The 10,161-nt window shown below is 35.1% G+C and overlaps 1 protein-coding gene across 2 annotated transcripts; it reads right to left on the bottom strand.

Moving 5' to 3' along the window:
- Positions 1-40: 40 nt before the first annotated feature.
- On the bottom strand, positions 41-6,922 carry LOC112726388 (putative disease resistance RPP13-like protein 1). Of its 2 annotated transcripts, none has more exons than XM_025775752.3 (5): positions 2,497-6,922; positions 1,850-2,064; positions 1,340-1,504; positions 1,056-1,165; positions 41-390 (listed from the first exon to the last, which is right to left on the bottom strand). In XM_025775752.3, the coding sequence occupies exon 1, from the start codon at positions 6,614-6,616 to the stop codon at positions 2,501-2,503; it is 4,116 nt and encodes a 1,371-aa protein (XP_025631537.2). In that variant the 5' UTR covers positions 6,617-6,922; the 3' UTR covers positions 41-390; positions 1,056-1,165; positions 1,340-1,504; positions 1,850-2,064; positions 2,497-2,500. The 2 variants fall into 2 exon arrangements, with proteins under 2 accessions (XP_025631537.2, XP_025631538.2); XM_025775753.3 differs by having other exon boundaries at positions 1,399-1,504.
- Positions 6,923-10,161: the final 3,239 nt, after the last annotated feature.

Raw genomic sequence — 10,161 nt, 5'->3', positions numbered from 1 at the left:
CAGAAACCAGAAAAATAAAAATCGGGACAAGACACTGAAATTTTAACATGGAAAACTCTCTCAATTTGAGAGGTAAAAACTATGGATCATTCAGACCAAAAAACAAGTACCATTGTAATCAAGTAAGGATACAAGAAAATCTCAAATGAGTGCACAAATCATGCTTATAGTAAATCAAAACAACCAAGCACCAATGCGTATAAATGGAAACCAAAAACATGAAAAATTTACAAAACCAAAGCTACTTTGCGTGTGCAGGCCATATCTCACCCTCCAAATCTTATCTTAATCGTCCAACCATTCAGAATGAAAAAGTACATCCAGAACTTGCTATCAAAATTTTAGCCAAAACCAAGATTGGACCACTCTCCGACTGCAGATTTATAGTGACTGCATAATCAACCAAAAAAGAAAAAAAAATTATCATTCCAGTGACAATATGGTAATGAAAATTGAGGTCCATTACATCAAAATTAATCCATACCAATGCATATTATTCAAGTAGTTAGCAGGACTAAATGTCAAAAGAGACGAGAAAACTTTAGGCAAGTATTTACATGATATGAAATTCTTCTAAAAGAATATTTCAACAATAGTATGATCACAAAATTGTAGAATTTAAATTATCAATTTAGTAAAAGTATGATCCTCTTCATGACATGTTTGAACAAAAAGCAACCAACTATTAGACTAGATGTGTAGTTTAATGAATCACACAATTTTCAAAAGTGGATGTATTTATAAATTCATGTAATAAACTTGAATGCATTAGAAACGTTGCATCTTTTTGTTCAAATTTACAAGCTCCACCACTGAATTGCAGTTTTGGCATTGTAACAGCTTTGGCAGCAGTTAAGAAACCAAAATTAAGTTGATATTTATAGTACATTTATTTAGCATATACATTAAAAAATGGGAAAGGTAGAAACACCATCTTTCCCTGAACTACATATAACTACTTCCTTCTGAAATCAAGCTATCATCATCTCTTTTTCTTTTTCCCAAAAAAAATAGGAAAAGTAAATTGTAAGGAGGAATAGAGTAACTATACCAACCTGAAGCTAAAACAGAGCACGTCTTCTCTTGAACTTTGGATTGAATGAAGATAATTTAGATATGGTTGGTTACTAAACCTCAAATGTACTTCCCTTTCCCAGTGGATCTTCTGAAACACATTAAAAAGCATTTCAAGACTTAAAGTGTTTGTCATCACAAAAACCACACACACAATTATGTGAAAACCTCATGAACACAATGTTGGATCATTGGTTTGGTTTTAGAGTCAACAGTGAAAAGAAATGACACTCATTGGTTTGATATATGTACAAACTGAACACACCATTGAGTGAAGGTGATAGGAATGAAATTGTTGCTGATGGCATCACTATACAACTTCACCTTCTCATAATGATCATTTCAGGTACATGATTGTCATCTTCAAATGTGGAGAGCATAATCTTTGAATCTTGACTGCATTAGCTACATACCTTCTTCACGTCAGAATCTGTTTGATAACCAGTCAAAATCCAGAAAGGAAGAAACAGTTATTACTACAGAACCTTTAGTATTAGAAATAGCTTATTATAGGCATCTAATACTATTAATTTTAACAAATGATTCGTCTATGGTAAAAAAAGATTATAAATCAATAACTTGATCCTTCTGATTTCTTTTACCGTCCCATATGAATCTTGCAACACAACAGCTGACTCTGTTATCATAAAGAATTGGCAAAGATAGAAACAACACTTTTTATAACAGTTTTCTTTCCACAAATTGAGCTATCATTTATTTTCTCACTGCTCCAAACAGCAAAAATAAAATTATAGCAAGGAATAGAAAAATATACCTACAACAACAAAAGCTTTTCAATCATAAGTGCCACTACTCTAACATTCTCCATCATGTCCTTGCTTTTCAATAACATTAAGCCAAAATCAGAAAACAAAGTATCTGGTTCCCAACGCCTTAATCCAGCTTAATTACCACCTCAAATGAACTTAGAATTAAATGAAGATATGTAGCCAATGTATAGGATTACATCTTGATATGTACATAAGCCACCTGCAGAAGATAGTGAAAACATTAAAAAAGTAAATTTAATTCATCCATTTGTTTAATACATCTAAAAAAAATCTCAAATGTTGGATACATGGAAAAAGGATATTCCCTGTGTTTCAATTTTTGTTTCATGGTAATTGTATCATCCTTTTTAAATGTGATTTTCTTTTGAAACATATAAGAGTTAACGAGTATTACATATAGCAAATACTGTTTCTGAGAGTAATAAAGGATATTTCTTTAACTAAAACTGCAAACTGAGAGCTTTCCCGACAAGTGAAAGAAAAGAATGCAAATTTTGCAGTTGGCATATGAGTTCAAGCGGTTAATGTTGTTTAAAGAAAGAGAAAAAAAATTGACTTGAAGGAAAAGGAAATTTATGCATGTGTGAATTTAATTGTGCTCGCATGACAAACATGAAGGTTAGAGAATTACCTGCTCAGAAATCTTCGACTGCAATGGTGGGGATGTGGGAAATTTTGGACCAAATTTGTTGATGCTTGTTCTTGCAGCGTCCGCCCAGAAAATAACAGTTGTCAATTTGAAGTAGTAAGAGAGAGGGAGGCAGCTTTTCTCCTTCCATATTCTTCAGCTCTGGACAGTATGAAATGTGCAGTTGTTGGAGGGAGGTGAGGCGGAGAAGCTCGTTGCACTCCAATGTCTCCAGATTATAAAAGTCTTGGATATGTAGAGTGGTAAGGGAGGGAAGGCGAGGCAGCGAACCCACCTCTGGGTATGACTTTATGCTCTCACACCCAACACCAGAAATGGTGAGATGAGTGAGGTTGTCCAAGTTGCCCAACCATGATAGACCCCTCACTTGTTCCTCGCATTCTCCTACACTAAGCTCTTTCAGGTTAGCCGGCAAACCACCCTCTATATTGTTCAGCTTTGGACAGTTTGAAATGTGTAGTTGTTGGAGGGAGGTGAGGTGAAGAAGCTCGTTGCACTCCAATGTCTCCAGATTATCAAAGTCATGGATATGTAGAGTGGTAAGGGAGGGAAGGCGAGGCAGCCAACCCACCTCTGGGTATGACTTTATTATGCTCTCACAGTTAGAACCATCAATGAAAAGATGAGTGAGGTTGTCCAAATTGCCCAACCATGATAGACCCCTCACTTGTCCTACACTTAGCTCTTTCACGTTAGCCGGCAAACCACCCTCTGGCGACCTGCAAATGTTTGGGCAACCTCCTATGTCGAGAGAGTGTAAATTTGGGAGAAGAGTATTCATGCCACGTGGCAATGCCTCCAACTTCGAGCACCTGCTAACATCGAGATGAGTCAAGTTGGGCGTAGCCAGTCCTTCTTCCGGAAATGACACAAATTTGCGGCACCCATAGATGGAGAGACGTTGAAGAGCAGCGTGTGGTGGCTCTGACATTGAAACTGATTCCAGATTTGAACACCAGAATATCTCCAGATTCTCGAGATTGGGAAAGGCATCCAACGACAATGAGGTCAGTGAATCACAACTTCGAAATATATGTAGATGTACCAAATCATACTTGTGTTGTTGCTGGAGTAATTCAATTTGGCTGCACCTATACATTGTGAGCTTTTGCAAAGATTTGGGTAAACAATTGCCCCCCAAGGATACAACAGATGAACACTCTGAGATATATATTCCTTGTAGGGAAGTTAGATGGCGGATGATCCTTGCCTTAAATGCACACTCCACCACACATTCAAATCCACTAATTGATAACCAATACCCATCAAGTTTCATCTTTTTACCCGATCTTTCATCATCTTCTTCTTTTATGTATAGTTGGCGCACTTTGGAAATATCCGGTGAGGAAGAAAGGATTCTCATTAATACCTGATTAACCATATCTCCCTTCAACATTGGACACCCTCTTATTTCAAGGCTCTTAAGCTGAGGAAAGGCTTCTGAGTCAGGTAAATGCCACTCCTCCCAACATGACATCTCATCAAATTCCAATGTCTGCAGTGAGGGAAACGGTGCAATAGGCGAAGAATGCTGATCGCCTTCATTTTTGTAAAACTCCTTGCCAATGCTCTTCAACTCACCAAAACTTTTGATGCTCAGGAACTTAAGAGATGGCAGCTGTCCAAGTGAAGGCAGCATGCAGCAATTCTTGCAAGACTTTAGAGATACACTTGTCATGTTTTGGTAGAAGAAATTCCCAATCCAATTTGGAAATATGTTACCCTTGTATCCCCGTATTCTCAACTGTTTCAAGCCAGTGTGCGGTTGCAAGCCGTGGAGTATATCTCTTTCAGTTTGTGTGTCTGAAACCACATCATCTGTTGAAGACCATTCCAATAATAAGTCGTCAATGTGCTTCTTATCTATTATGTTTGCACTCCTTGCCTGATTGGCGTTGACAATATTCTCCAATTTCCAAATCTGAAATGATCCATGAAGATTTAAAAGCCCTCCTAACTCTTGGATTCCATTGTCTTCAGACTTGCCTACCATATAGTCGCTTAAAATGTGCAACTGTTTCAATTTGCCCATTCTTTTTGGCATTTCTTTCAGAGGAGTCCTCCTGATATCAAGATGCCGCAAATTCACAAGATTACACATGCCATTGGGCAGCATAGTCAGCTGGTAACAACCATTTATCTTTAATGTTTGTAAATTGCACAACTTGCACAATGACTCGGGCAATGTCCTAATACAACTTCCAGAGATATCCAAATGGCGTAAGTAGATCAATTCACCTAGACTACTAGGTAGCGTAGTTAGGGAAAAACAACGTTGTAACTTTAAAGTTTGTAGATTGAACAAGTTACATAATGACTGTGGCAGTACCTCAATCTTACTCCAATGGAGATCCAAATAGCGCAGGTGGATCAACTTGGCTATGGAATCTGGAAATTTGCTGAGTATATGAACGGATAAAACTCTCAAGTATTTATTCTTTGATAATATGCCACGCATTTTTCTTTCTTCCCTTATCATAAAAGGATAATGATAATTATTACAAAAGAATGTCCTCAAAGATTCTGTTTTATTAGAGGGACAGGTTTTTGCAGTCTCCGATGACAAATGGCGAGTTAGAAAACTCATCTCTTCCTTTTCACCAATTTCTGATAATCTACAATAAAACTTTCCAGCAAGAAAAGTTGCCAAGTCATGCATGAGATCATGCATCACAAAATACATCTCATTCTCATTCCCAACCTGCTTGAAAAATAGTCTTGAAGCCAAATCATCAACATACTCGTAACCAACATCTTCTAAAGTTTCTCCCCTCTTTGGTGGCCGTAAAAGATCTTCAGCCATCCATAGCAAGATTAATTCATCTTCATCAAATTTATAATCTTTGGGATACAACGAACAATAAACAAAACATCGTTTCAAATGTGCAGGCAGATGATAGTAACTTATTAACAATGCGGGAACAATCTTACTGTCTGTCACAGGAAATTGCCAAATGTCACTAGATAGTATTTTATTCCATTCCCCAGCATCATGCTTTGAGCGCAACAAGCGTCCAATTGTTTCTGCAGCTAATGGCAAGCCACCACACCTCTCGACAATCTTTCTACCTATTCCTTCCAGTTCCGAGCTCCCATTTGATTCAGGAAAGGATGCATTGTCCGCAAAAATAGACCAACAATAATCGTCTGACAGTTCCTTGAGAGTGTAAGAGTTATAATTTTGGACTGTTGGACCAACATTTTCCTTGCGGGTAGTTAGAAGAATAGTGCTTCCCTTTGTCCCATGTTGAAAAGGGGTGATAAAACTATTCCACTTATCAGCATCTTCACTCCAAACATCGTCCAAGACAACGAAGAACTTCTTTTGTGACAGTTTTTCCTTCAAATCTCGTTGAAGTAAATCAAAACTGTCAAGACTACAAACACCCGAAGAGATCCCCTTTATAACATTCTTTGTAGTGTCAACAACATCAAAATTTTCAGAAACACAAATCCATGCTTTCAGATCAACCCCGTCCATCAAATTCTCATTGTTGTAGAGCCATTGTGCTAAAGTAGTTTTACCAACCCCGCCCATACCAACAATAGAGATGACGGACAAGCTATGATGATTGTTGTCATTGAGCATCTTGATTAGTGCCTGTTGGTCAGCATCCCTGCCGAACACATTGCCCTTGACAAGAGAAGTGGATGGAGGTCTCCATGAGGAGCTACCCGTTGGAATCTCTTTGAGACCAAGGGTATCTTTGCGTTTCTCAAGATCTTCTATTCTTTCAATCACCTCTTCTATCTTGGTCACCATCTTCCTACCAGACAGATCAAGGAAGTGAGGAAGCCGAGTGCGTACCTTGCTGCGAATTTGAGCTTTGGTGAAGACACGGTCCAGCAAGTCATCAGCAGTGTAGAGAGCATCCCTGAGACTATCAAGCCATTCCCTGACGAGTTCGTTTCCAAACTGCTTCTGCTCAGCGTCAGCAGCCAGAGCTTTGGCAGCCAAGAGAGCAGTCTTCAGCCTGTCAACCAGCTTCCGATCCAGCTTCTTGCCCGCCACCAAGTTGACAAACTCAGAAGAAATGAGCCGGTCAAGAACAACGTTGGCGAAGCCATTAACTAAAGCTCCAACAACAAGTGCTTCAGCCATGATATGATACAGATAACAACAGCAAATTAATCAGTGAGTGATTGGATTTTCAGAATGTAACGAAGAGAGAGAAATAGTATTGCAATAATGCTTGCTTGCAAAGCATTAATCAATAATAGGCATATAGTGAGATATCACGAAAGTTCCTCTTCCTCAGCAAAAAGAAGTTGGTATGACCCTCAGTGCAATCATTCTAAGTGCTTGATTGGGGGGATTTTTTTTCTCAAATAAAATAAAAAAATAAATATTTTCCCAATCCCGAAATTCAAACTTTATTTTTCGAGATACGATTTTTTTTGGTGCAGTATAAAATCTCAGTTGGATCACTTGTATTTGTCCTATTCTTTTCCTTCACTCTTTTTCTCTTTTATCTTGTGTTTTTTTTATAAAATATTTAAATATAAAATTATTTTTACTTTTTTTTAAAATTTTTTTAAAAAAATAATTTAAAAAAAAATATTTTCTTACAAACCCACCCAAATAAGTTTATAAAGGGTGGAGTGTATAGCTGGTTTGCACTTCATTTTTATTTGAAGAATGAAACAAAGTATTTAAAAAGCAAAAGTGGGACCAAGGAAAACTAATCGTTGTGGAAATTAATTAACTATATAATTATAGTAGGACATAATCATATCTTGATATCAATGCATATCATTATGAGACCTGAGATACAAGTTTTTTTGACATACAAGTTTATACAAGTTAATCTTAATTCAATAAAATTCACTTTTATAATGCAAGGAAGAAGAAGAAGAGTTTTGAATTATATAAAACTTATCAATACACATACATAAAAAATTCTTAAACAATACAATATAAATGACTTGTATAAATTTGTATGTGTAAATGATTTGTATGTAGAGAATAATCCTATCATTATTAAGAACAATAATGCTGGTGTGGGGTTGAAGTGTGGTGGCAATTAATAGTGTACTGTTTGGACTTTAGACATTGACTTAACTTACTAGCTGTCTTCAAGGTTAGTTTTCTTGATATCTTGTAGGCTAATTTTGTTTGGAACTGATACTAATTAGAGTAAGACTCGGTATGCGCAAGATGGTAAATCGACGATAGTATATAATATATTTTAACAAATATTATATTATTTAAAAATTTATTAAAATATATATAAATTAATATTAAATTTGATGTATTTTTTATTTAAAATATTTTATAATATAAAAGTTTTTGTTATTACAGTTGTATAAAATTATATCTTTATTTATTTTTATTTTTATATTTATTTTAGTTGATAAATTTAGTTTTTTTATAACAAATATTTGAATTTATTTATCATATTTTTTCTCATAATTAAATAAAAAAGTGTTCCTATGATATTAGTAAAAATAACTAAAAATTAATAAACAAAATTATTAACATTTAATTTTTTTTGTTATTACAAAAGCAACAACCAATAGCATATTGAAATAAGTAGTTATTGGTGCATTCCCATACGACAGTGAAATATGCACCAATAATAAATGCAATTCTTTGAGCACTCAGATTAGAACTTACTGTTAATATATGCCTGATAATTGCAGGTTCGTTACAGATTATTTAAGTAGTGTTTGTTTTCAGGTATGAGACTGAAATTAAAGTAAATTTAGATAAATTCAGTATTCAGTATATAATTGCAGATTTTTTTTGTTGGCTTAGAGATTGGTACTAAAGTTTTAGTCTTTATTCCTGAGTATTTCAATACCTTTAAAAAATGAGAACACAATGGACTAAAATTTTGTAGAAAAGAGACTAAAACTTTAATAACACTTTATACCTAAAATACCCCAATTTTAATTAATTAATTCCAACTTTATTCTTTGTGCAAATTAAATTATAACTTCATTTTTATTTCAATCTCTGTCTTCCACTTTACACCAAACACAATACTAAAACTTATTTCAATCTCTATCTCTCAGTCTTAGTCTCTCTTCCAAACACTACCTAATGGGATTGATTTTTGAAGGATTACTATGTGTTCATAACACGCAGCGGAAGAAAAAAGGTAATCCTAAAGATCTATTTTGTGTTTAAACTTTATTCCAATAATATACAATATATAGATCAGATCTAAATACCTTAGTACGCTAGTAAAAATCTTTTTCTCCTTCGATAGTACGAAGGCGCTATGCGTATCCACACCGAGACCAACATTTGCTGTCAACTCCTTGACCAATGGACATCTGATCTAAATTGAGAAACATCTTGCAACTCTTTGCACACCATAAAATTCTTCTTCAAAAATTAGGCTCACATACATTTATGTGCGTAGAGGTAAAGGAATAACAACCCTTGTTATTCTCTCTGTCTTTCTCATGTTTTCCTCTATTCTTGGCATTAGGAGGTGGCAACACTACCCGAACCCGCGGGTACCCACCCCGCCCCTACCCGCTCGGGGTGGGTAATTACCCGCTCCCGCACCGGGACGGGTTTTAACGGGGCGGGACGGGATCGGGTTTAGGTTAAACCCGCCCCTACCCGTCCCGGTATATGTAATATATATATAAATATATATATATTTTTAATATATAATATATGTAACATATATAAAATAATTAGTAAAATGATTAATAATATTATATCATATATAAATTTTTACTTTAATTTATGTTATGTATGTAAATGGTGGTTATATAATTTTTAAAATTTTATTTTATTTATTGGATTTAATAATTATAGGGGCGGGTACCCGCAGGGGCGGGTTAGGGTTTAACATTTTACTACCCGCGAGTAGGGCGGGACGGGTTTTATGCGGGTTTTTTTGTCAGGCGGGGCGGGGTCGAGTAGAGCAAAAACCCACCCCTACCCGCCCCGTTGCCACCCCTACTTGGCATACATATATATAGTATGAGATTTGTTTCTGATTTTAAATTTGAATCTCAATTCAAATTTAAATCATATCTTAAAATTCTAAATCTGAATCCTTCAAATTTATGAATCATATCATAACTCAATTTGAAACAGAATCAGTTAGGATCTCATCCAAATTTAGAAATAGAATAACTAATTATTCTCAAATTTCATTTAATATTCTCAATTATCATACTATTATTATATTCTTAGTGCTAGCAAAAAATATAATAATATTCCATTTGAATTAATATAATTATTTATTTGATCAAATTAAATTAATAATTAAATAATTCTACAGCAAATATTAGAATACTCGTTAGTGTGTGACCCCATAGGTTCAATACTAAGCGGGTAGTAAATTAGTCATACTAAATTTACTAATCAAGGTTGGCGTCTAGCAACACTCCTCAACGACCCGATAGTATGAAGTAATATATTTTTACTAAGAACCTTAGAAGAACAAAGTATAATTCCTTCCATCTTTACAGCTCTTGGTTAACTCTTAGAGTATGGTTTAATTGTCAAACTCTAACTTGTTACCATTATTATAATAAACTGTGAATGACCTAAGAAACTCATTTCTTCATTCATTCAATCCCCTTGGCCAAGGTTTTATTTATCTCAGTCATTATAATCATAGAGCTCAAACTCTTTACCGAGAGTTGACGGATTCCTTATTGACTAATCATTAATTC

The sequence above is a fragment of the Arachis hypogaea genome, chromosome 12 (assembly GCF_003086295.3).
Source record: "Arachis hypogaea cultivar Tifrunner chromosome 12, arahy.Tifrunner.gnm2.J5K5, whole genome shotgun sequence".
Taxonomy (NCBI): Eukaryota; Viridiplantae; Streptophyta; class Magnoliopsida; order Fabales; family Fabaceae; genus Arachis; species Arachis hypogaea.
Note: the sequence above shows the minus strand (reverse complement) of the source record. Positions and strands in the feature narration are given on the sequence as shown.

Coding starts and splice junctions, on each gene's coding strand:
- LOC112726388 (XM_025775752.3), bottom strand. CDS start 6,616: ATGGCTGAAGCACTTGTTGTTGGAGCTTTAGTTAATGGCTTCGCCAAC.